We start from the raw sequence: 26,798 nt of genomic DNA on the forward strand, positions 1-26,798 counted from the left end.
CAGAGAGTTCTTGGAGTTCCTGGATATTGTAGGGCTGTCCTGGCTGACACATCTCTGCAACATTGTGTGGAGGTCTGGGGAAGTGCCTCTGGATTGGCTTAATAACTGGTTGAACAACCCTTAGTGGCAACAACTGCAATCAAGCATTTGCAAAAACTAGCAATCAGTCTTTTACTGCACTGTGGAGGAATTTTAACCCATGTATCTTTGCAGAATTGTTGTAATTCAGCCACACTGGAGGGTTTTCGAGTATGAACTTGCCTATTTAAGGTCATCCCACAGCATCTCAATCGGATTCAGGTCAGAACTTAGGCTGGGCAACTCCAAAGTCTTCATTTTGTTTGTCTTAAGCCATTCAGAGTTTGACTTTCTGGTGTGTTTTGGATCATTATCCTGCTGCAGGACCCAAGTGTTCTTCAGGTTGAGGTCAAGAACAGATGGCCGGACATTCTTCTTCAGGATGTTTTGGTAGACAGCAGAATTTATGGTTCCATTTACCACAGCAAGTCTTCCAGGTCATGAGGCAGCAAAACAGCTCCAGACCATCACACTACCATCACCATATTTTACTGTTGGTATCATGTTATTTTTCTGAAATGCTATGTTATTTGTATGGCAGATGTAATGGGACGCACACCTTCCAAAACATTTTTCACACATATAGGTTTGGATTTTTTTCCCCCCTTAATAGCGAAGCCCTTCATTTAGAAACTGCAATTTGTTGTTTACTTGTGTTATCTTTGTCTAATATTTAAATTTGTTTAATGCTCCAAAACATTTGAGTGTGACAAACACACACAAAAATAGGAAATCGGGAAAGGGGGCAAACACTTTGTCACAGCACTCTAGGCAAGGGTACTATAGAGGAGGGGCCTTTTTTTTAGTTGAACCTTAGATTCAGGATGAACAATGCAGTTTTCATCCTGGTTGTGGAGGACTGGACGAGGCAATTCAGTCCCTGTATAATCATAATGAGAGGTTGGTTCCTGATGATGGCAGCATGTTGAACTTCTTTCAGATGGCTGTTGGACTCCACCAGGGCTGCCCTTTTCACTAATTCTTTTTACAGTTTTTATATACAGAATTTCTAGAACTTGTCTTGCTTGTCTTACCCCTTCATACCGCCATTCACTGAGGGTAACTCCAGATTGGAACAGAGTTCAGTTCCTCTCAGCAAGACTGGTTCCAGAGTTATGCCAGGCATTGAGGTCCATCTCCTCAACGTCAGGCACTAGCTGGGGCTTCTTTTCCACCAAAGAGGTGATGTTTCATGTACCAAGAGCTAGTTTTAGTAGTCAGGAATTGGACTGCCAGGGACAATTTTGACTGCTGACATACTCACTGGCACTGGACACTTATGGCACATTCTGTGGGTGGTGAGCCCACAGGAGATGTAAAAAATAATGTAAAATGTAAAAATGTATTAGTTGAACACAAAAAAAGCATACTAGTTAAATGTTAGTTAGGTGGTTTTAGCTTGATTTAGCTTTTAACTGTTTTATTTTACAATTTGAAATCTTACAAATAGACAAGCTGTCTGAAAGTTAGTGTTTACAAGCAAAATATACTTATCTATAGTTTAATAACTTCTGAAAGCATGCAATTTAAAGGCAATCTAAGCACATAAGAATTACTTTATACCGATTTATTAAATACTTTCCACCAGACCATTTCAGATTTACCTGAGAAGGTAAAGGTATGTTTTTCAAAAGGAATTGTGTAAAATCTCAGGTCACTACTGTAAAGAGTTTGCTCAGAAAAACACAAGGAGAGTGAGAAAGCAGCCCCTGTAAATTTACTTGATTGTACATGACATTATATATATATATAATTTAAATAACCTATATGAATGTGTTGACTCATAAGTAACTCAACAAAGCTAAGGAAGATGCAATGACAGAAAGAAGGGATAACACTGAAGGGGTGTTAGCTACCATCCTATAGACTAGACTATTCTGGTGTAATTTTAATCAAATGTCCAGAAGTTAGTTAAGGTATTCAAGGTTGGCAAGGCAGTGCAGTAGACCTATATTAAGTATATATTTAATAGGATGGTAAAAAAACAACAACAACAAAACTGCTTTTCCAAGTGTCCTTGAGCAAATCCCCCAGCTAACCCAACCCCTAGCCGTTCAGCTGCCATGATACAGATTGATTTATCAGGACCGCCTGTCTAAATAAAAGCATGTGTGGAGAATTTGTGAAAAAAACAACAACAATCAATAAACAGGAATCTACAGCATTTGACTATGTGCCAGCACACGCATAAACACAAAATATACACAGATACACAACAAGCCAGTGCTGTCTCATCCTCAGGACTGGATCCTCCCCGGAAACGCACAGAAATACGGTTATTCAGCTGGATGCCTCAGATGTCTCATTCCAAATACACAATCCAACCATGACACACACTTTCCACAGCATCCCACAGCTCCTTTTAAAAACAGGCCTCCTACCTGGGTGCCGGCTTGTGGCAGCTGTGGGAACAGGGCCAAGGTAGTTGGTCTCTTTGGTCGATATTTGTCCATGACAGCATAGACGGATCCCCCCTTGACAAATAACAGCTTCCTTTCTCCCTCCCTCCCCCTCCTCTTCTCTTTTATTAAGCCAATGTTCGCACTGCTGTTCAGACAGACCCCCCACCCCCCCACCCCACCCTCCAACCTCTTCTACCTCCCTCTCTTTCCGTTATTTTCCTTTAGTCTTCTCAGCATCGATCAGCGCTGAGCTCAGCCTCAGGGCACATCTCTTTCAGTCCTTTCTTGCGTGATCATTCGGCATCCACAGCGTCAGATTATCATAATCATCATCATCACAGTTATCTTCCTGATGATGTGGAAATGGAGACGAGAGGAGACAGAAGGAGGAAGAGAAGTGGGTGGTGTTGGGTAGTGATGGAGTGAATGAGGACTGAAAGAGGAGGAGGAAAAGAACAGAGATGCAAGGAGGAGGGGGAGTTCTGTACCAGCCAATCAGGGAAAAACATGACATCATCAACTGATCTGCCTGTGGTGGTTTCTGATTTGAGGCTAATAGACATTGTGATGTTGTGAGCATGCATATGTGCTTGTGACCCAGTAAAATAAGATTAGACAGTAATATGAAAATTCAAACAAAGGAAATAGCCCAGTCAGCAAACCAGACAGTCAGCCTACAACACAGCTGAAGAAAAGATCAGCCAGTAAACTGAGAACCAGTTAGTGAAACACACAGATTTAAAAAAAAAAAAAATTTTTTTTAAATAAAACAACAGTCCACAAATCAGTTAGTTATTCAGTGAACATCGCGAACAAGCCTTTTCACATTATTCACAGTAGTCAGTGACTAAAACCAAGGCCAGAGCAAGGATCATGTAAATAACAGTATACAGATTATTCATTTTATTATAAAACACTTGGAAAGTCATCTCCATAACTACTTTTTGGTGGTTTTACCATAATCCACATCAACCTCATATGCTGATCCAAATAAATTGACAGATGAATGTTAATCCTTAGACAAATAAGTTTTATTTACCATTTTGCCCAATCATGTACTGTTGGCTGGAGCAAAGGAAAAGAAGAGGGAAAAGCGTGTTAGGAGGCAGCAAGAGAGAAGGAGGGGTGTGAGATTGTGGATGTGAGAGTAGGGACTCTAAATGTAGACGCAAGGTAGATATACTGTGTGTGCAGAAGACCAGTTGAAAGAAAAGCAAGGCTGGAAACATTGGAGGTGGATTCAACTGTTCTATGAAGAGAAAAGGAGTAGGGGTATTCTTGAAAAAGAAGTATCTAAATAGTGTTGTGTCTGACAGGATCATGAATTTGAAGCTGGAAAAGAGATATTGTTAATTGTTATCAATAAGTATGCCTAACAGATTGGATGTCAGATATGAAAAAGGAATTCTGGAGTAAGCTGGATGAAGTGGTAGATGTGTCCCCTGGGGTGATTGGGGTTAACATGTAGGTGAAGGAAACCGAGTGGTATGGTGTTAAAGCTGAGGTGAACACATACTTCAAACAGATGGGGAAACAGAATATAAGAGTGGAGGAAGGAGCACACAGGTGAACTACATCTAATGCTGATGGTGCAAAAGGAACAGGAGGCTGTAAGGTGGTGGCAGGGAAGAATATGACTAGGCAGCAATGAATGGTTGAAGATGAAGAGGGACGAATGTAACACAGAATTCCAGAAGTTGAGCCAGATTCTCAGTGGTAAGGAAGTATTACCAGATGACTGGGAAAATATAGCTGTAGTGCTGAGGGAAAGTGCCAAGAAGGCGTTTGGTGCATGTTCGGGACGAGAAAAAGAGGACAGGGAGATTTGGTTCATGTTCAGGTTGCTCTATTTGCACCTGTTCTGCAGGCATGAGTTATGCATCCTTACATGCACACTCTCAATACAGACACAACACACAACAAATAAACATAGTACAAAGTACTAAAAACAAGAACTAATAATAATTTTGAGCATCATGTAACCCACAAAGTAACAAAGCTATAATTTGTTGAGTGATGGCTAGTGAAAAAAGCTGATTTTAAAAACTGTGTTCTTTTACATTCACTATGCAACGAGTCTGAACTGCCCAACCCCCAAAAATGAAACCAGCCAATCACTCCTTTTCATATGGACCAACACACAGAATGAAGTGCGAGAGAGATCAGAGTAGAAATGGTCAGTTTGTTGCAACGCATCACGGTCAACACTTGGCCACCTCGTTCAGTGAGTTCCCGTGCTAGCTTACCTTGTGTTTGTAAAACACCAAGGAGAAAACCGCTGCGGTTTTCAGGATTATTTTCCAGGCACAGTCCAGGAAGATGGTCTGCAGCTCGGTCCTGTAAGGCTTCCCTATAGCTAAACCTGGTAAATTAAAAAGGTTATCATTATGAAGAGTTTAATCAATTGGAAGAAGAATTACTAACTACATATTTTGGTAGATGGGTGTTTTGGGAACTGTTACGTGCAATTGCAGCGTTTAATATATTGCTTGGTGTTCACAAAGTATACTGGGCTGGTTTTCTTTTGATGTTTAAGGTGTCAGGTCTTAAAGTGCTCGAGCTTCCTTTGTGTATGGTTTGCAAAACAAACTAGGTTTATATGTCAGGGAGAGAAACCTGACTGGCACCCTGGAAGAGACGACTCATTGTTGAGCCTCCTTGGTAAGCAAACCACCACAGTACTATGTTTAGAACCAAGATTCCTTTTCTGTATGATGGACTTCACAGATTTAGTCACCAATGGTTAATTACTAGGGTATTTTATTAAAAAGAAAAAGGGAAAGACTTGCATAGAAAGACTAATCATGTCTCTACAAAACACAGTGTAAGAGCAAATGACATCAGTAAGTGTTGGGTTAACTTGGGATTGGAACAGATTGTGGCTCTGGCAGTGATTCATACAAAGGGAGAAGCGTTATTCTGAACACTGTTTACAGTGGTGGTGGGATGCTGCTGATTTCAAATGGGTAAGTAAACTGAGTTGAAGTTTATTTATACAGAGCTTTCTACAGACACAGCAGAGGAACACTCCTCAATCTGGACCAGCTTTTTATCCTCTCAAGGATATTTTGGGTGCATGCGATTTTACCCAAGCAGTCCACACGTGTTTTTTGGACTTGGAAAAGGCATTTCTCTGTAGCAAGGAATCCTTTTATGGTTTCCTTGCTACAGAGCTCCAATCCTTTTATGCTGAGAGCACATTATTAAAATCAAACAAAGAAAAACCCACACACATTCCAGTGGCAACTTTTCATCAGTTTTAATGAAAATAAACATTATGTTTAGAATACAAAACAAATAAATATCCAAGTATTTCATGCTGGACTCAGGCAACACATTATGCTGTCAGCAAGTAGAATGTGAAGGAGCACACCAGCATGTCAGCACTGCTGTTGCTTCTAGGAAAAGTTGGAACTGAACTTTTCTGGCCAGCGTACAGTTTCCACTTGTTTTTTCTCCAGCCCAGTCTCCTGCAGGCAAATTTGACTTATGCATGGTTTTCAAATTTACCTCTTTTGTTTTACACAAACATGTGCATATAAATAGACTTCATAATTATATTTACTAATTACATTTACGGAGATTTGTTTGACACAAAGGAAAAGTACATCTTTTATTGAAGTAATCTTTTATTTCTGTCTATCAATATAAGTTGGAGATGTCTATGGTAGCTGACTTAAAAAAAAAATACAATTTACTGCAATTTGTTTTGGCAAAGTGACTAATTATTCCTAAAAATATTTTATGCTAAAGTTGTAAAGTTATATATAAAGTTGTCACCTAGAATTTTTTTTAATTACTAATAATCAGCAGATAATATATCAAGTGCAAAATTATTTCAGGCTGTACCGATGTGTGTCACTTTACTTATTCATAGCTGTTGAGCCATGATCCTGAAGATCTTTGAACTTTGCTGGTGAAAGAAAGCGATTAGGCTAATCCTATTTATTCAAAAAGTAAAACACTTTCTTTTAAAAATTGTTGGTTGAAGGAAACAAGAGAATGATAGTCAGTTTTACTTTTTTATTATTATTATTATTATTATTATTATTATTATTATTATCGTTATTATTATTCCTGCAGGCTAAGAGAAAAAACAAGCTGTGGAATCACTGTAGTACACTCACTGCTGGATCTGGTGTTGCCCTCTAGTGGACACTCTGGGCAGCCATGAGCCTTTATGAAAACCCCTCCATACTATTTCTAGCAAAATAGACAGGTTATGATCTTTAATTTTATATACAAACAGATAAATGTGAGGAGAAAAGCACAACACTTGTTTCTGCTATATTCAGGTGACACAAGCAGGATCTTAAGTTGCCACAGAGGAAAATGACTCTCTTTCATGCCTGCCATCCCCCTGCACCATATCTACAGGATCCACTGTCATATTCAGTCAGCCATTTGCCATTTTTTTCCACAAACCACCAAATACACGAAGGATTCATAGACAATCAAATATTAGCCAATTCCCTAGTTACCACAGTTAGTAACAAAAAATATCAGATATATTCAAAATTGGGGATTTACAGTATTTACAAACAGTTGGAGCTTGGAGCAACTGTGTAAACAAGTGCCTCCTAAAGACTGTCTTCACACTGAAGCCACATGCAAGATTCAGACTGAGAAGAAGAAAAAAAAACAGCTGATTTAATGCTCAACATGAGCATAAAACCATTTCACGTCTGTGTAGAAAAAAAAGAAGTCTTGGTGCTTTTCTTCATCAAAACTATTTACAAAAACCAAAAAAGCCCCCAAAACTTTTTTGAATTTGGCTGTATGTGTTACAGCAACTTCAGTTCTTAAGGTGTTTGAGCTTTAACAACTAGACTTAACTTGGGCGAGAGCACCCGCTTTTTTATAATCTGTTTCTTTGACAAGAAAATCCATGTTACATGGGCTAATGCTCAGTCTTTGCTAAGAAAAGATGGCAAAAAGTTGAAGATACAGCTTTATACAGTGCACAAAATAAAGCCAATCTACCCTTGGTCTTTCCTTTAAAGGGAATATCGGGATGCTGCAAAATCTGAACCTAGCGTATAACCCAGTAAAAGTTGCCGGAAGCTTTTGGTGGGCTGATACCTGCAGCTGTAGTTAAAGATGAAGACTGTGGTACCAGTTCTTAACTGGAACGGTTCTCCATGCTACGACAAGTGCACAGTTGTCTACTGCTAATCATCCTTGTACAAAATATAATTGTGAACTCGCAAGATGGCTGGCCTATGTCAGGTTGAACTTGAAGAAGTGACGTTGAAGTTCTTGAGCACAAGATGGTTTCCGGCATACTTAGCTTTACTTGTTCATCTTCATTTAGTTTGCGATTCAGATCAACACTCGTTAAACCTTGTAAAGCATAGTAACAAGTCACTATTGTCACTACAAGTATGCAAAATCGTCATCTCACCTTAGAGATTGTCGAGTGCAGAAATATGACAGACACATTGAGTGCTAAGGGAAGAACAAGTGCCACTGTGTGTTGTATGGCTTCAGTGTGAAGAAGTTGACATTGCTTCTTATTCACCGTGTGCTTCAGAGGTGGAATTCTACAAACGTTTACTCATACTTAAGAATTTCTGAGGGAAATGAACGTCCACATGCTGGAATCAGTTTCAGTCAAGTTACTTTTAATGATATTATTAAAATCTCATCTAGACAGCTTTTTAGCATTTCTCTTGACTGAAGTAGGATCTAAATGCTTTTGTACATCTTTCACTAGTGTTGTATACATGCTTCTGTTTGTATTTATCCACATGTCCAGAAGATTGTTCTTTGTGTGTCTTTACGTGTCCCGGTGTGCGGGATTTATTTCTTCCCTCATTCTTCTTTTACATTCCACCTGAAGAAAAAACAGCAGGAAAGATTTTAAAATTGTAAAACAAAAACAATTATAAAAAGTAATAAAATAATAATCAGCAATAGAATTCACGTCTTTGCCGCGTAGTAAAGGTAAGAGCATTTTGATACGCAGATTAATAACCTATAACCCTCTTTGTGAGAAAGAGACTCAGTTATTTTACACACAAGAAAAGTCAGGCTCAAGTTGAACAGCTCATACATAAAGAATATACATGTACTGAACTATTAGGATTTATTAGGTAAATAATCCATGTAATAAAAGACAAAAAGTCCAGGATAAATACCCTGAAAAATAAAAGGAGAGGTCAGGTCATCTCCTGAAATCAAATCTAAGGTTTCCCTCCATGACAGCACTATTGCAGTGCGTCAGCATTTAAAATGCCAGCACCCTGGAGCTGTAACGTCCACTCTGAACGGGCCAGTTTTTGACAGTCAAGTTAGTGCATCGCATTGATACCTTGTTTATGTTAATGTTTGTACAGTAAGTAAAACTTCTCAGGATGATGCCTAAGTGTTTCCGTTTTGCATTTGTATTACCAAATATTTTGATTATTTTGAGCTTCAAGTCATTATATGCCCCAAAAAATGAGGTCAGTTGACTACTCGTGTATATAATAAATAACTATAACAAATAACCTGTTTCACTTGATTGTGTTGGAGCAGTTTGTGGAGGGACTTCTACCAGGCACTGAATGGGTCCACTGCCAATGCCCAGCTGGCTTGGACCCAGTGGGGACGCTGGCAGAGGAACACCCAGCCGAGAGAGCACTACGCATACACATAGGGCCAGTGGGACTGCTGCAACCAGTGGCAGGCAGTCACTCAGTCTCAGCCCAGAGGAGGAGGCTCTAGGGTCCATCTCCATCATGACCGGCTGCTTCAGAGGCCCCAAACACAAGCTAAACAATATATTGTATGTAGTGCCACATTTGCTGTTTTTCCCCAGGCCCTGGCAGCTAAGGACACTGTGCCCCACCCACTGAGAGCAACATGAACGTAGGGGCAGGAGTGTTGAAGGGGTTGGAAGCCAGGAGTTTGAGACACATCCCACTGATGGAGCTGCTCCAGGCAGCTCACTATAACCCGATGACAGGGCATATGGAATATAATAATGACCTTCTACCTTAAGGTCCTGTTTGAGTGACTGGCCCAAACCTCATCAGGCCATTTCACCAGAGCACACAGGGATATTGTTTTCTATTAGGTCTGGTAGATTATGCAACGTGATATTCTGAAGCAGTATAATGCAGCAGTTTCTGTCCTGGATCAGGTTAAACTTACCCTGTGCTCTTGTCTTTTTGTGCAATAAAAATTTAATGTTATATCCATATTCACTGCACTGGTAATATCCTCCTCCAACACACAAACTGAAATCACCTGATTGTAGTGCAAGTGCAACTAGAATTGATACGTGAGATCGACAAACAAGCAGACTAACAATTTTCTAAGGAATGGGACAACCGGTTCTTGACTCCCCTCCAGAAATGTGACAATGCACAAGCTTATTGAAGTAATGCAATAGCATACAACATAAAAGCTAAAGGTACTGCAATGCCATATTAGAATGTGTGACATGATTTTTTTTTAGCAGATATCTTAACTTCAACTTTTCAGGATTGTTCTCATTTCTTTTGGTGACTTTGCTGAGCTTGCATATCAGTCACTGGCAACAAAATCCACATTTTGTACATAATTATTTGTTTCTATGTATTGAATACAAACGCAGACACCAAATGTTTCACCTTTTATCACTCTAGCTGTGCTGCAGTTTCTGCACAAGTCTCCTCTTCCTCCTCCATTCTTTCCTCATCCTGCTCCATGTCCTCCTCCATCGTCTCCTCTTGTCCTGTAGCCTCCTCGCGAGCTGTTAGAGTGCAGTACTGTCGCCCTCGCTGCCTCTGGCCACGTCGCACCTTGCGGCTAAGGCCTTTTCTCTTTGTTCCCAATGAGGATGACTGAGATGAACAAGAAGATGAAGGGGAGCACGGTTTGGACTTTAACGGTGGGCTGTGTCCCTGTATTGAGGAAAGGGAAGGAGGATGACTGGTATCAGTGTGGCAACCTGAGGAGATGCAAGGAGCCTGGTACTCCTGGTCTGGATGTGGGGCTGATGTGGAGGATGGACAGACTGTCGAAGAATCAGGAGCTTCATAGCAGCCAGCTCCCTCTGTGTTTGCAGGAACTCTTTGAGGAGAATCTAAGAAAACAGAAAACAATAATGAGCAAATTGCGTACAGTTTATTTGTGAACATTCTTTTTAGGGAGAAAATGAATCTTGGTTCTTTGTTTCTTCCGACCTGGGCCACTGCTGGTCTGGGACTCATCAGTCATCGGTGGCTCTGCTTCTTCCTGGATTGTTGGTACAGATGCTAGCAGACCTAACATACACACATACATACTTTATAAGTGCAATGTTGATTTAATGTCCTGTCTAATGATAAAGTGATAGATCTTCTTATATTGTCCCAATTATTTGTTATGCCGAGATATACTGTGGTAGCACTGTCATTGGTAGATAATGACATGACACTCCCTCCATGCACAAAGGTGTTTATTATTAAGAGGAAAAAAATCCAAACTTAAATGGCCCTGTGTGAAGTGATTGCCCCCTAAACCTAATAACTAGTTGCGCCACACTTAACAGCAGCAACTGCAATCAAGCGTTTGTGATAACTGGTAGTCATTCACAGCACTGTGGAGAGATTTTGGTCCACTCATCTTTAGAGAATTGTTTTAATTCAGCCACACTAGAGGTTTTTCGAGCATGAACCACCTTTTTAAGGTCATGCCACAGCATCTCAATCGGATTCAGCTCTGCATATGGCTTATTTAGCAAGTCACAGGCACACAACAGTATCAGTACAGATTCTTCTGTTTAACTGACGCCTTCTTGGATTGTTAAATCGGGCCTGGGGTGTCTGTATATTTTGACTTGGGGTGTCTGTTTTTTGTCAGTCTGTTCAGGTTATCGACAGACAACTGTCATGTCATGCTGCTACTGTTACCATCTGTGAGGTGCATGAATGCAAAAACAAATTATGTCTAATAGAAGTCAATCCACAGAAGCCTCTCTCTTATTTGAATTGCACATTCCTACAATGAATTACTGATGGAATTTTCAAGAAACAATGTCCTGCAGCGGGGTTAGGCCCACACTTAAAAAAATCTTGAGGTGCTATTCTTCTTATAGCAGTAGGAGAGCAACTGTTATAATGCCATTTTGAGTTTTCATAATGGACATTTTTGTTGCGTTGCATTATTGTGCAGTTTTTAGAGTGGAATGGTCTGTACACCCAACACATCCCTGTATTAGCTTAATGGTGCACTTCAACCGAGACAGGACACTCTGCAGTCAGTGTTTGTACACAAGCTAGATTCCTGACAAACATACAGGAGCAGTAATGAAAGGCAGAGGCCTCAGGGAAGTAATTGCGTGACTGCATAGGGTCATGTAGCATGTATCACTACGGGATAATGCCACATAAGCCCCCAAGTTCATTTCATTTTTGATTTATTTAAATGTAAAACAGAAATAGTGCTTTCAATGTAATAATTACATTAACTATGTAATATATGTACAGAAAATGCACTGTGATGTGATATATGTCGCAATCCAGGGAAACAAATTCTTATACCAGGACCAGTGAGATTCTACTCATATTGCACTGCCCTAATCCAAACCAATCTCAGCATGAAGGGAGTGGCACACTTTGCCCTTTGGTATGATGACTTACTGAGTCCTCTGTAGTGGGAAAGCTGCTGGTAAACTTGTTTCATCCTCTCAATGTTGAGCCTACTACTCTCTGCATGGTTGATCATAGGTTTGGGGTAATCCACTCCCACCACACAGTTGGCTGCTTTCTGTAGTGACTCAGGGGCGTTCCATGGCTCATAGATATACCGGTTCGGGTAGTCCTTAAGAATGGGGATGTAATGCCTGCAGAGATTTCAAAAGAATATAATCTGAACTTTAATATGGCATGTGTTTCACTTCAAATCACTTTAAGTCAGCCTATAGCAGAGCTTAATCATCCATTTCAGAATTTATAGACATTTTAACCCTTTTCACATGAGTGCATTACGACATCAGTTATCTACATGCTCAAAAGTCCCTGACGTCAAGCTTATATTGGACAAAAAAAGAAGCAATTTGGTCCTCATGTGCACAATGTTTTGAGCTGTTATTGGTATATAATATAACACAAAATTTGGAAATTATATCTTGAAAACTTTGGATGCTAGACTGTCATAAAACAGACTAACAAGTAAACAGAATTGATTACATGCTACCTCCCTTCAGAGGTAATGATGCGTTCAGAATGTGATGGTACGAGATACCTGATGTAGTCTCCCGTCGGGTCAGTTCTCCTTCCGAAGCCAACAGGACAGTAGCAGTGGAAGAACTGCTGAAAGAAAGCACTACAGGACAACCACATCCAGCTACCAGCATTCACACTCCAGTCTGCATCCAGCAGCAGTTCCTCAAACACCTGCAGGAACACAGAACCAGATTGCAGGGAGCACTGTTACCGTGTCTTATAAGGTCAATTTACCTGTTCATCACCTGAGAGACAACAGGTTTCAGATTGAATGAAAAAACAGACAGTCCTACTTTCATGCCGCTCTCCCAGCTGATCCACAAGTCTCCCCTGGTGAGAAAGCAGGCCACAGCGTGCCGCGCCAGGTGGTGGATCCAGCCCTCTTGTCTCAACTGGGTCATAATGGCGTCGATCCAGGGGAAACCAGTCTGACCCTCAGCCCACTTGGCCAGTGCTTCTGGGTTCTGGTCCCATGGGATCTGGAAACAAACATGTTACATAGTAAGTAACTGTGTTTAGACATATATTTAGGCTGATAAACATGTTACCTGTACTTATAAGCTGAGAAATCAACTTTTCAGTCACTCTCACCTGGTTCCAAAATTGATAATGCAGCTGTTTATCTTATTTATTTTATTTATTTATTTTTTGGGGGGGGGGGGGGGGGGGGGCTTATTATAAAATGTCAGTTTGTGCCACTTTATCTAGAGACAGGTGCTAATAACTCTTTTACCTACAGTAATGCTTATTTACACATCCCCTCCCTGCAAAGGTTCACCTGGACACAGATGGGGTTTCCATCCATACGGTCAAAGTTTGGGTTGTTGGTGGCTGCAGTGTAAAAGAATTCCCTCCATAAGAGCTGGCCGAACAGGGACAGAGGAGGAGTACAGCGTTTGCGGACCTGATGGAAGAACAGAAAAACTGGGATGAGAAAGTAATTCATCTTCAGTTAACACTGTGTTAAAACCCCATTAATGAGGGGTTATTGAAGTGCAAGCTTTTCTCAATTCGTGTTACTGTCCTTACATGTGAGGAGAGAGACAGCAGCATGTTACTTTTTGCACATATTTAAAAATCAGCCCTGGAAACGATCTGAAGAAGAGCCCAGCCTGTTGCAGAAAGCATCTTTGTGAAAAATTTATCTGAGGAGAACTTTTTAAAAAAATTTTTTAGACTGACCCCACTCCCATCAGATAACATCGAGGAGACAGCATTTATGACCTAATCTGCAGCCAGACACCACAGGGTGATAGAGACATTTTGGCTTCGTTTTTGGGGAGCTGTCATGCTTTTAACAGTGACCAGGATTTCAGTAGAAAGACTTGAGTTGAGTGGAAAGAGGCTGAAGAGCAAGTACAGAGCCATGGAGAAGGAGACAAACATAATAAAAAAAAAAAGATGATAAATCTAATATATAACATTATTTTAAAAAAAATTCCCCTCTCGCCCCTGCGGGCGGTCTATCCTCCAGGTCAGGTCCTCTACCAGAAGCCTGGAAACTTGAGGGTTCTGCACAGTTTCTTAGCTGTTTCTAGCACTGCGCTCTTCTGGACAGAGATCTCCAATGTTGTTCCTGGGATCTGCTGGAGCCACTCGCCTAGTTTGGGAGTCACCACACCAAGTGCTCCAGCTACCACTGGGGCCACTGTTACCTTCACCTTCCACATCTTCTTGAGCTCTTCTGTGAGCAGTTGGCACTTCTCGTTTTCCTTTTTCCTGATGTTGCAGTCATTCGGAATCACTACATCTACTTGTCTACCAGCACTATGTCCGGTTAGTTAGCCACTATCATTTTGTCATGGGGTCTTGCCTGGTGTAATAGACCCCAGCCTCTATGGATCTTGTGCTCAGTGCTTGTTCCTGTGCTGCCATGATTAGTGCCTCCGTGCTGTCTATCAGTCCAGCTTTGTCCAGCGACTGATAGAGGAAGTGGCTGACATCCAGAAATCCTATCTGCCGGTGGTACATACCGTGCAGGGGCCTGTTCTTCCATGAGGATTCTTCCTCTTGCTCCTCTTTTTTGGGTTTCTGCTTCCTCAAGTATTCATTAAGCATGCGGTTGGACATGGACATCTTCCTGATGTACTTATGGATGTTCGTTGTGTCATCCTTGATCGTGGTACTAACACTTACTAGTGTCTGGCCTCCTTCCTTCCGCTTGGTGCACAGTTTCAGGGTGCTGGATTAGGGGTGAAACCCTCCATGCATGGTGAGTAGCTTCCTTGTCTTGACACCATTGGCTTCCATCTCCTCCTTGATTACTTGATCACAGGCATGGTGTAAGTGTTGATAACCCAGCTCTTGTACTTCCCATTCAGTGGACTTTTTAGGACTTTTTAGGACTTGCCTGATTCTCTACAGGTATTTAGTGGTTGCGCGTTTCCTAGCGACCTCTTCGTGGTTCCCATTTGCCTGCGGGATTCCCATGTACTTGTAGCTGTCCTCATTGTCTGCAATGTTGCCTTGTGGTAGTTCAATCCCCTCAGTTCTGACTACCTTCCCTCTCTTCGTTACCATTAGACGACACCTCTCCAGTCCAAATGACACTCCACTGTCACTGCTGTATATCAGTAGTGAAAAGTTACTACCATCAATAGGAATAAAGCTCTTGTTTACAGGGAACGAATGGACAGTAACAATGGGCCAGAGATCCCATACTTGCGAAGCACCCCCCACTGGATACGTCAAAGGACTCAGTCAAATGTCTTTTCCATGTCAACAAATCATTTCTTTAACTGGTTGGACAAACTCCCAGACACCCTCGAATATCTTCGAAAGGATTTAGAGCTGGTCCAGAGGTCCGCAAGGAGGACAAAATCCAGATTATTCCCCCAGAATCCAAGACTCTACAAACAGATGGACTCTCCACTCCAATACCCTTGCATAGACTTTCCCAGAGGCTGAGAGAGTGTAATCCCCCTGCTGTAGGAGCACACCCCTCAGTGCCTCTTCTTAAACAGGGGAACTCCTTGGCAAAAGTAATTTTAAAAAAATTACATTTTTTTTTTAAACTAATAAATACCTTAAAAAATAAACTGAATCACTGTCTGCTGGAAGTTCTGATGTAGTCAAGAGAAACATGCAATAACTATCCAATACAAATTTAGGTCAATGTAACATTTTTAAGGCCTTTTTTAGATGAATATTAATTGAAGACATTTTAAACCACACTTCGGTTGTTTTGAGTCATTTTATCTGTGACAGTACCTTCATGTAGAGCTCTCTCAGGTTGTAGTACAAAACTCTGCAGGACAGACACCCGAAACGCAGGTAGGGGCTGAGACCGGTAGGACTGGCATATAGAGAGCAGGTGTTAACACGGGAGTGCTCCAAGCTGGTTACCCACACCTAAAGAGACAGACACAATCAGGAATCATCATCTTCAAGCTGTGGCTGTATCATGTGAAAGAAAAAAAGAAAAAAAAAAGCTTGACTCCACCAGTGTGACCCCTCAGCCTCCTAGCAGATACACCTATGATATGAATTTGAAGCTCCTACCGCACCTCATTCTTGAGTTATCACATTTACAAACTTAGCTATCCATGCTCTCCACAACACTTAAATTATGACTGTCCAACCACTATGCCAAAAAGTACTTTATATCTTATGATATATTCTCTCCAACCCAAGTGGGGTCACGCAAATATCTCATCAGCCTTTTACGTGTGAGGGGTAAAAACTGAAAAGAAGCAAGACAAGACTAGCTGTGTAATGCTTACAGAAATATGTGTAGTAACTCTAAATTAATTGCTACAGGTAAACAGCATGACTGGATACAAACAGAGCGAATAAAGACACTAAGGCTTTCAGGAGTCAAAGTAGGGAGTGATTCACAAACAAATTACAATGGAAAAAAAAAAAGTATATCAATGAAAGCCTCATGGAGTCACAATCATGATATTATTTGGCTATATCACAATATACGATATATATCACCATATGTTTAAATAAACTACAAAAACAAATGTTATTTTCAACCATATAGTGGCTGAAATTGCACTGGCATACTCATTCAAATCAACCATTCAATGGTTTTTTTCTACTTTGAATACAAAAACCATCAGTTGCACACACAAGTTTCTCATAAATGACAATACTGCCACAGTAAGTCTCTTCCTGTGGTCAACACTAGACCTTTAATAAACAAAAGATCATAGCAACAAAAAAACTACATCAAGCAAGAATTCATGAGACAAAAGTTAAACAAATGAACTTAAAAATGTTTGATGCATTCGCAGTGTGTGTGAGAAGAAAAAAAAACTCAGTGAATTACATGCAAACAGGCTTAATGTTGCCATGGCAACTTATACAAGACTCAAGATTTGAGAAAACTTTATTTGTCACATGCAAGTTGCCCTGCAGTGAAACGGCACTGCAGGGCCTTACATACACAACACAGACATCACATGGGGAGACAGGTCGGAGATCGGTAGTATTACGGAAAAACACTGAAATATACACAACAATGGGAAAGTCCAAGAGGGAAAAAAAGAGATCTCTACTCATGCTGGGCTCCTATGGGAGGACAGCATGAGAAAAGAAAACAAAAAACCTCCTCTACACAGAAAGCACATAAATGTCCACAGCACAACATTATGGAGCACGTGACAAGCAACAGGGGTGGGTAGGGGGTGAGGAGTAATCTGAAGCAAACACAGCAGCCATCTTGTATACGCGATTGTTACGATAAAGCCATTTTAACCATCGTACACGGAAAAACTTGCATCACATCCGGAGATTACCAGGTAAGTAGGTATGAATAGCAGAGCAAGGAGGCAACACTGTCAAATTACTAATTTATCCCTATTCTGTGGAAATTTACTGAATGTTTACGAACAAGCAGGGCAAAAGTAAACAAACAAACAAAGAAACAAAAAAATCAGCCAATGCAACTTAGCATTCAAAATAAACTCCTGGATTCTGGATTAGACCAATTAAAGCACTTTGACTTTAGCTTTACCTTTTTGTCCAGATGTTTACCGAGTCTGTCCAATGCCTGAGACTCTCCTCCATGCCACACAGCTGGAGGTAAACCCTCTGTCCTGAAACCTGGGCACATCAAAATAAGTTCAAATACAGATCAATGTGTTAACTTTAGATTCAATAAATAAGGAAAGTAGAGTTGTGTAGTGTGCAAACCATTAATTATTTTTCTTAAAATCAGATTAAAAACATAAATGTTATAGAAAAACTTTACGTGAAAACATAAATTATGCATACCTAATTCTTCTAAAGAAGGGATACTGTATAGCTGGTCATGGTTGTCTCCTATTTTGGTGTGACATTTGTCCATTTGTTGCTGAGTGATGGGAGGCAGAGGTCTCCTAGGCAACTCCAGTCTGCTCACAATAGTCTGAAAACGCTTAAACGTCAGAGGAGGACTGTTGTTGTTCATCTCTATTATCCTGTAGCAAAACAGAAAAGGAAGAAAATTTGAGTAACACACAGCAACATATCTGTATCAGTTTACCAGTGGCCTCTCTGGCAGAGAAGTCTGGGAAATACACACGGCGTGACAACACTATGATCAGCCTTTGAACAAGTGATTAAAAGCAATGGTCAATTGGTGCGCCCTGATGTAACACTGACATTACCACATTTTTTAATGATTAGGGACAGACTGTATTGAGTGAGTTGCCAGTTGTTGGTACCAAAAAGCCATCAGGAAATTATTTTCTAGGTGAACCACGCAGTGATATTAACCAAGGAAAACACTGAGTAATGTTACAACAGTTAATAAACAAAACTATTAATGAACTGTTCTTAAGATGTAAGTTTGCAAGAGCATCTGTGTTTAATCAGCTAGCTGATTAATTTCACATATTTGTTATAGGATTAGTCAGTCACTTGAGTTCAGTTTGACTGAGCATGTGATTCACTTCCTGAATACAAAACTAAGGAAGGTATTCAAGTATCAACCAAAGACAGCAGAAGCTAAATCTAGGACATCACCTCAAGGCAGGAAACCCAGTCATCAGTTTCAGTATTAAAGGTGCAGGTCGACACTTTAATTCACAACTGCTTAATTTTAAAGCCACTGTTGTTGTTGTATGAGGTCAAAATTGTCATTTTCCAAATGAGCTTGACTATACGTAACTGAGAATTGGATTAACAAGTTAAAAAAAACAAACAAACAAAAGGAAAATGATACCTAAGTCCATAAGCTTGCTATCAAATACTGGTTACAGCAGACTATGAAGACTTATTCATTACCTTTTGTTAAGGTAAAAGAATTACTTTTTAAAATGACTTCTCAAACACTTGTCAATAAAGAGCTCCTGTCGTTATACAAGAATGGACTGCTGATACAGGAAGGAAGAGGCTAAATGGAGTTGCATAATACCTGCGTTTGTGGTGGGGATACCACTAGAAATAGACTAATTGTGTGGAAAACACAAACCTATCTAGGTTGTAGAGGGTATGAGAGTTTCTGACAATGGTCTCCACTCCAAATTCTTGGGCCAACTTAATGATTGCGCCATCCCTCTCTTTCCCGTAAGGCTCTGGGTCATATTCAAAGGTCAGCCTGGTCACGTTCCACTCCTGCAGCAAAGAATAAAAGAATTCGAAAAAGGATGTTAAATAGTAACAATGATCAAAGAACTAATTAAATCTTTGGCTTTAACAGTTTGTAAGTCTTGTATAGATCTACCACGTGCCTACTTATAACCCAGACCACCAAGTCAAACTTTTGTATTCAAGTTGTGCATTCAAGCTTCGGTTTATAATGCCAAACTGGATTGCTCCAAATGGGTCAGTTTGAACAGAAATAAGAAGTAAAGAAAATGAAATGTATTTGACAGCCACTTCATCTGTTGTGTTTCCTGTTCACACTGATGGTAGCAGATGATAGCAGCGAAACACATGGCTAGCTTAAAAGAAAAAGGATATCTGAATTGGTTTGTTATAAGGTAGCATTTTATGCTACCTTATAACAAACCAATTAGATAAATGGTTAACAGAGAGCTAAATTAATTGTAATGCATTAGCTAAAAGCATTGAAAACATAGATGAAAGGTTTGGTTTTTGTATGCAAATGATAGACGTATGAATGTGACCTTGTTCAGTTCTAGATCTTTAATCTAGTTTTAGAAGCAGAAAAATATTAGAACAGCAATTTCAGTGAGAAAAATGTAAAAATAAATATATCCCACATGCAAATTCTGCATCTGTACTGTCCGAACATTCTTTGCAGATGAGGAATAACAGAGGAGAGGCAACTGACAGGAATACAGACCTTGAAAAGCCTGGGGAACACATCTGTAGGCTGCCCTCTGACTACAAAAAGCCTGGAGTTGAGCTTCTTGAGACTGCTGTCCAGGTCCTCCAGAGCTTCCAAGAGAAACCTGCACAGACATAAACGTGAACATAAACTCCCTTGTGGGGTGTTCCCAGTTTGCAGTGATCAGCACCTATGGTTCGTATCTATGAAAAGCGGTCCAAGGAAAGAACAGCGATGAACCAGTAAAAAAGGTGGCCGAGGCTCATTGTGGAGGTAGAAAGTGAAGGTTGGCTCTTGTGATTGTGGTCTTTATTTACAAAGTCAAGAAAGCAATGTTTTTCTTAAACATAAAAGAAAGATTCCCAGACTCTTTTTCAGAGTGAGGAATGCAGCTTATTCAGTCGGGCTGCAACTATTCATTGAATTTGAATTTGAAATTAAATAACATGACATAAAAAACCCTGAGCAATTTTTTTGGGTCAATGCTTTACTTAAAATCTTTAATGCTCAGTCATCATCATGTGATGACTGAGCTCAGGTAGTAAGCTCAAGTAGTAAATCGGGTCACCTACTAACTGGAAGGTTGCTGGTGCGATCCCAGTCTGCTCCAGTCTGCTCCAGTCTGCATGCCAAATATCCTTGGGCAAGATACTAACTCCAGGTTGCTCTCCGATGCATTCATCGGAGTGTGAATGTGTATGAATGTTAGTTAGGTAGCACTGAAAACCTAGAAAAGTGCTTGTGTGATTGGGTGAATGAACAAGTTGTATAAAGAGCTTTGAGTGCTCAGATAGAGTAGAAAAGTGCTATATAAGAACCAGTCCATTTACCATTTTGACGTGAGAGCTTTATCCACATTTGTGATTAAAAAAAAAGAAAAAAGATCTGTAATAGAAACATACTTGGGAGCATGCCTGTGAATGAAAAGTATGACTACATTACACAGCTCCCAATTTTTCAACAAAAAGACTGATGATGAAGACACTGTGTTTAATATGGAGTGGATTCCATCTACACACACACACACACACACACACACACACACACACACACACACACACACACAATGAAGAGGAAAGCGGCAGAGCCATTACAGAGAAGACGGTTTTTCCTAGCATCCAAAACAGCAAGTCCGTTTCTACAATCACCATTAAAACCTTTACTTAGAATCAGCTGGTGGGAATCCTTCATCAAACCAGCTGATCAACAAAGTCTGACGTGAAGAAAAGCTTCAATCCAGCACTGTTTGTTTTACAGCAAGGAAATCTACAGTGAGCCTAAAATATACAAACCACAGCTGTAGCTGCTTATCTGTTTAGGCAACAGAAACTGTGCGTAGTAGGCTACTCCGACCGTTTTGTCCCAGCAGGTAAGGGGACTTGATTGCCCCATTTACTACATCAGCCGGAGACTGTCTGAGAGAGGTCAGATACAGTACAGTGGAGAGAAAGTGTCTGGTAATCCAGTGAGTGGTAGACTCCCTTTTTTATTACCTCCTGAGACGCCCGTTCACCCTGTGCTCAGACCATGTGCCGCTGCAGTGGGACATACTGATATCTGGCCCTAGAGACATTTAAGTTCAAGGTGGACGATAGGCCGGGGGTTTAGTCATATGGGAGGGGCTGAGAGTAGAGGCGCTACTCCTCCACATTGAAATGAGCCAGCTAAGGTGTTGCAGCTTATAATGTCCTACTGAGAGGAGGTCCTGATGTAGACCCGGGACACACTGGAGAGATTACTTACTATTGGCTGGGCAGGGAAAGGCTCGAGGTTTCCCCCAATTGTTCAATTATTTTAGGTTTTAACTTTTATTAAAGTAGCTGTCAATCAGCTTTGAACAGTGTGGATCATTCATAATCCACAGCACAACGTGCCACACATTTCAGTTGCAGCTTTTTAGTTTTTTGGATGTTAATTTGTCATATTGTATTAAAACGTGAACATCTTTTATAGTAAGAGATTTTTTTTAAATATCATAATTGAGATCAGTTTATTTTAAGTGCTTTTCTTCTTGTCTGTTTGGAGTTAGGGCTGGGTGATATGAGGAAAATCTAATTTTGCAATTTTTTGTGGGCGATACGTTTCAATAGCATCCTAAAAAAATCAATCATATAGTGCCTAAAATTGCACTGGTATACTCATTCAAATCGACCATTCAATATTTGCACACAGATGTTTTTCACAAATGACAATACTGCCACAGAAAGTCTCTTTCAGTGGTCAACATTAAACCTTTACCAAACAAAATATCATAACAACAACAACAAAAAACTACATCAAGAAAAAATACATAAGATAAAAATTAAATGACCTTAAAAAGGTACTCTTGTGCTTATAACATGTAAAAACCATAAAATAAAAATGTGCCGACCTCAAATTACAGAAACATTCAGAAACAACAGTGGCAGATATCGGAGCTGGTTTATTTAACGTTTTCTTTGCTGTGTGGGGAGACATTGATATGCCGCGTTTAAAACAGGCTTCATTTTGCAGTGGATGACTTTTCAGCTTGTTGGATAAATTAGTGTTACTGCTACTTTTTGCAGCAATGGTCTTTAAGGCATGTTTTGGTAATTATCACATTTTGCAACTTGGGGTTAGTATCTTGCCCAAGGATACTTGGCATGCAGACTGGAGGAGCCTAGGATTGAACCACTAACCCTCTGATCAGTAGGGGACCTGCTCTAAACAATGCGAGGTGCTCCATGATTCATTACTGAAGAATGGAATTAATGGGTTCAAATATCTTTGTTGTTGGTTTTGACACTGTCCATTAAACAGTTCTCAAATTTAACGTAATATCTGAGTGTTTCTTAGTTTTAGAAAGTTGGTTATTCAATTTTTTTTTTCTCTAAACGAAACTTTTTTTTTAGTAGACTGGGAAATTAGTTGCCATAAGTATTGATAATTCTTAATAATTACATACTAACATGTACAGCATTATAACTTGCTGTTTTCAGCAGCACAAACTTTTGCATCAACACAAAAGGCAAACTTCCCAATGCTGATTTTGTTGCTTTTGTTTATTGCAGCCACAACATACTCCTTTAAAGGCTTACAGACACAAAATATACACTAATTGACTTAAACACAGACACACACACACACACACACAAACACATACATATAAACAGACACAAAATCTACCTCATCCCGGTGATATAATACTGTCAGAATGATTTTTGCCTTCTATTAATGTAAGAAAGCCTAATAAAGCAAAATTTAATTAGCGTGTGTACCTTATTTTATTTGACTGACCTTTGACTGTACCTGAGATTGTTTTACTTTTGCATATAAGAAATTTATGCAGTTAAACTTAAAAACCTTATAAATTCTATATTCCAATCCAATGAGCAGTTCGTTTTAAAAGACCTGTGGGGTTTTTTGTCTTTTACCTTTTAATATTTACCAAATACTCAAGTAACCAAGTAATAAGTGATACATTTGTATTACCAAATACCCATATCCAAGCCACTAGTATATTATAACTAGAAAAAATTTAATTGATGAATATGCAACAACCTTAATATTATTACCGATAACCAAAAATTATGAAAATATATAGAATTTTAAAATACACTTTATAGTGGTATAAATTTTAACATAACGTATCAAACAGTTGCGCTTGAGAAGCACTGACATTTGAGGAATTTTGGATAAATGTGTTTATATATTGCCAAATACCTGTAGTAAACAGAAAGTACAGCGTTCTCTTCTGAAACGTGGTGGAGTGTTGACGTTTATGCAGTTATTCCAGCTATGTCGTGTTGGAGCGTCATTATCAATTAATTTACTATAGCAACCTCTATGTTTCCTTGGCAGGCGTGACAATGAATTATTTTGTAATAATTTTCGCATAGCTACTCACTAAGCAAATCGAAATTGACATCCAACTCCCATAGTGCACCTCTCTCCGCTTGCGTGATTAACCGGGCTTTGCCATTTCATGCGAACCTTTCTTTACTCGTGTTAAATGGACATCGTTGTCTCCATAGTTTCTGTACCAAACTGTTGTAAGTTAACTTGGTTAGCAGAAGCCTTTCAGACACCATCAAGAATTAGCTCCAGTGTTTTTTTTAATGTAATTTTGAGTGTAAGCCGAACAAGAATGTACAGGATTTAATTTACGTTAAACACTTCGCCTTTTAAGTGGACATACTTGGCTGATATACGACGATAAGTTAAAGTTATGTATTTCTTCAATGGCGCTCAGCATTAATCGGGTTCCATTCTATGCTAGCATTAGCTAAATGACGTGGAGCAGAGGCCCAAGAGTAATGGATCGTGTAAATATTGACCTAGTAAATGCTCTTCCTGTATTTCACTGGGTTAAGTTAACCTTTAATAACCACAAACGTTCACAATATGAAGTCACAAACCTCCATCGGTTGATTCCCACGTTAGCAGCTCCAGCAAAAAAGGGGTCTAGAATATAAACACAGCGCACTGCGTCCGCTCCATTCAGGGCCTCCTGCAGCGCAGGATTATCGTGCAACCGCAGACATTTACGAAACCAGTGGACTGAATTCACCACCATTCTTATTTGTTATTCCATCGTTATAGTAAAATCCGAAAAAGAAAAAAAAAAAAAAACTGGCGAAATTAAGCAAAAAGGTTAAAATCACTGACAACTCAACGACTCCCAACAAACTTTACTCACCGTCAAACGAAAACTGACACTCAGGGGCGTGGCCTGTTCTGTGGGCATGGCTATAGGTTAGGTTGTGTCGGTTTGCTGGTTGGACAGAATTGAAATCGTGAACATGAATTACAAAACTGGAGACTTGTACTTGGTTGAAGCTGCAGATGCAGGCAGCATCGGTGAGAGGTTGTGTCACCTTTCTGATACAGACCAGCACGGGTGCCTGCAGGGATTTGGGGACCCGTGAAAACAAATATCATCTTGGGCCCCACCGTTTAATTTTGGAAACCATTCCAGCACTAAAATATAGTGCAATATAGCACATTGCAAACATGTATATATATTTTGCTTAGATTTTGATTTTGCTCAAGATTGTTGAGACATGTGCCATTTTCTTTACATTTTATTTTTTAATGGTAATGTTATTTATTTACTCATTCATTTCGTTTACACTGATTGGTACCTTATACCAAATAAAAAAGTTGTGTTTTTTTTTTACTCCTTAAATGTGTTTATATATAATATTTAGTATTGGGAAATATAATTTTAATAATCCTTTGGATATTAATTTTAAAACAATGTATAGCCAACTAAAATATGTCTCTGTCCTTAGACCTAGTTAAACTCAAAAAGGTTTTAATCTAAATTCCCAAAGGCCCTCCTACAATTAGACACAGTGTTTGACATAAGAGCTCACCTATAACTAAGCCTGAGCCAGGGGTTTGATCTGTTTGGCCTGGCAGTGGATTATCAGAGAATTGATTTTGCGTACATATGTAGAAAGAGTCTGTCTGCACCAATTGCATGTTGGCTATATTAACAGAACACATTTTCTGTTAGAAATGAAGTAAGCTAACTGATAGTAAATGTCAAACTGTTTCTTTCATGTGGAGCTTGCTATGAGTTTAATTTCCACTGTCTCTCTTTTCTTTTTTGAAACCCAGACTTTACTTTTAAGGTGCCATCCTTACTTTAATGCTCAGCATCAGCACCACTTGGACCAAACCAAATCATGAAATAAGGAGGGGGGGAGCAGATTCAGAGGCTGACTTAATTTATTCTTTGTTGCCAAAAATAAAATGCTAGGAAATCAACACGTTTATAAGTACCATGTGAAGCAAACATTATTTCATTGTGATAGGCTAATCATTTTCATAAAAAAATAAAAGAAAAAAGGACTGTACATTCCCGTTCAGGCCTGAGCTCTGAATTGTCATCACTTGTCTCCCCTTACCTGGGGAATACAGGGTTCCGCAAGCTCAATTAGTTCTATTTCTAGCGGTTGTATAAGACTATCATTGTGGCAAAACATTTTGTGCATGTGTGTATTTTGATTTGTGTGCAGATGTGTGTGTGTGTGTGTAATCAATTTTTAAATGTTTTGAATAAATTGGTAAATCTGTACAGACATTTCTGAATTTTCAAAGGAATCTGTAAATGTGTATTTATAGTTCCAGAACAGCGACACTCAATTTTAGCATAAAAAATGGCATTGAAAAATAAAACTGTTTTACATTTACCGCTTCTTTTTTTTTCCTCACTTTTTGCTCTCAGCAGTTAAGTTTCAGGGCTTTATGGCTGAGCCTTGGCTGTAATGTCACATAATTTGCATCGAACAGACCTAATAGCTGCCCATCTTTACTGAACAACATTGTAATGAATGTTTTGAGTTCAGATGAGACTCAGAGCTATAAGGGTTTTTTGTGCTTTTTCCTTGTTATCACTTGGAGGTGGACTGGTTTACAGAAGTCCACTCTTAACTAGATTTGTAGTTGCATTTGACAAACAGCTGCAAGATGAGCTAGATGACCTTCCTGCAGTGTCCTTAGCCCAGGAGTGGGCAACTCCAGGCCTCGAGGGCCAGTGTCCCTGCCCGTTTCAGATGTGTCTTTGAACCAACACAGCTGATTTAAATGGCTAAATTAGCTCCTCAACATGTCCTGAAGTTCTCCAGAGGCCTGGTAACAAACTAATCATGTGATTCAGGTGTGTTGACCCAAGGTGAGATTTAAAACCTGCAGAACACCGGCCCTCGAGGCCTGGAATTGCCCACCCGTGCCTTAGCCCCAAGGAGTTGGTACTGCTGCACAAGCATCATAAAGCTGCCTGTCATTCCCAAGGCTCGAGTCAGACTGTTAAAACATCCTTTAACCTTACCTCTGTGCCCTGCAATTGTGTCCGCAGTAAGCTATAGATAAGAAGGTCTTTACTGTCACCTTGAAGGCTATTTTGTCCTAGTTTAAATTGCATGGATCAAATTTTGACATTTGATCATT

The 26,798-nt window shown here is 39.8% G+C and overlaps 2 protein-coding genes across 2 annotated transcripts in view; both read right to left on the reverse strand.

Annotated features, from left to right (window-relative positions):
• Nucleotides 1–2,634, reverse strand: part of mapk8ip1a (mitogen-activated protein kinase 8 interacting protein 1a) — a 40,924-nt gene extending 38,290 nt beyond the window's left edge. Inside the window, exon 1 of the mRNA XM_085167431.1 lies at nt 2,460–2,634. Within this exon, the coding sequence (XP_085023557.1) occupies nt 2,460–2,531 (72 nt within the window). The 5' untranslated portion in view covers nt 2,532–2,634. The remainder of the gene's footprint in view (nt 1–2,459) is intronic.
• A 3,090-nt stretch (nt 2,635–5,724) lies between these two features.
• On the reverse strand, nt 5,725–24,571 carry cry2 (cryptochrome circadian regulator 2). The gene is made up of 13 exons (XM_085167432.1): nt 24,260–24,571; nt 19,896–20,004; nt 19,059–19,201; nt 17,879–18,063; nt 17,619–17,707; nt 15,866–16,006; nt 13,434–13,559; nt 12,949–13,134; nt 12,675–12,826; nt 12,071–12,273; nt 10,634–10,714; nt 10,079–10,533; nt 5,725–8,316 (listed from the first exon to the last, which is right to left on the reverse strand). Exons 1-12 carry the CDS (start codon nt 24,415–24,417, stop codon nt 10,085–10,087), a joined length of 2,022 nt encoding a protein of 673 aa, XP_085023558.1. The 5' UTR covers nt 24,418–24,571; the 3' UTR covers nt 5,725–8,316; nt 10,079–10,084.
• Nucleotides 24,572–26,798: the final 2,227 nt, after the last annotated feature.

Source organism: Neolamprologus multifasciatus, chromosome 7 (assembly GCF_963576455.1).
Source record: "Neolamprologus multifasciatus chromosome 7, fNeoMul1.2, whole genome shotgun sequence".
NCBI classification, from domain to species: Eukaryota; Metazoa; Chordata; class Actinopteri; order Cichliformes; family Cichlidae; genus Neolamprologus; species Neolamprologus multifasciatus.

Excerpts from the sequence above, each read along its gene's own strand:
- cry2 (XM_085167432.1), bottom strand. The coding sequence starts at position 24,417 with ATGGTGGTGAATTCAGTCCACTGGTTTCGTAAATGTCTGCGGTTGCAC. Across the intron at positions 20,005-24,259 it reads GTGGGAATCAACCGATGGAG|GTTTCTCTTGGAAGCTCTGG; the intron begins GTTTGTGACTTC and ends ATGTCTGTGCAG. Across the intron at positions 13,135-13,433 it reads GAAACCCCATCTGTGTCCAG|ATCCCATGGGACCAGAACCC; the intron begins GTGAACCTTTGC and ends GTTTGTTTCCAG.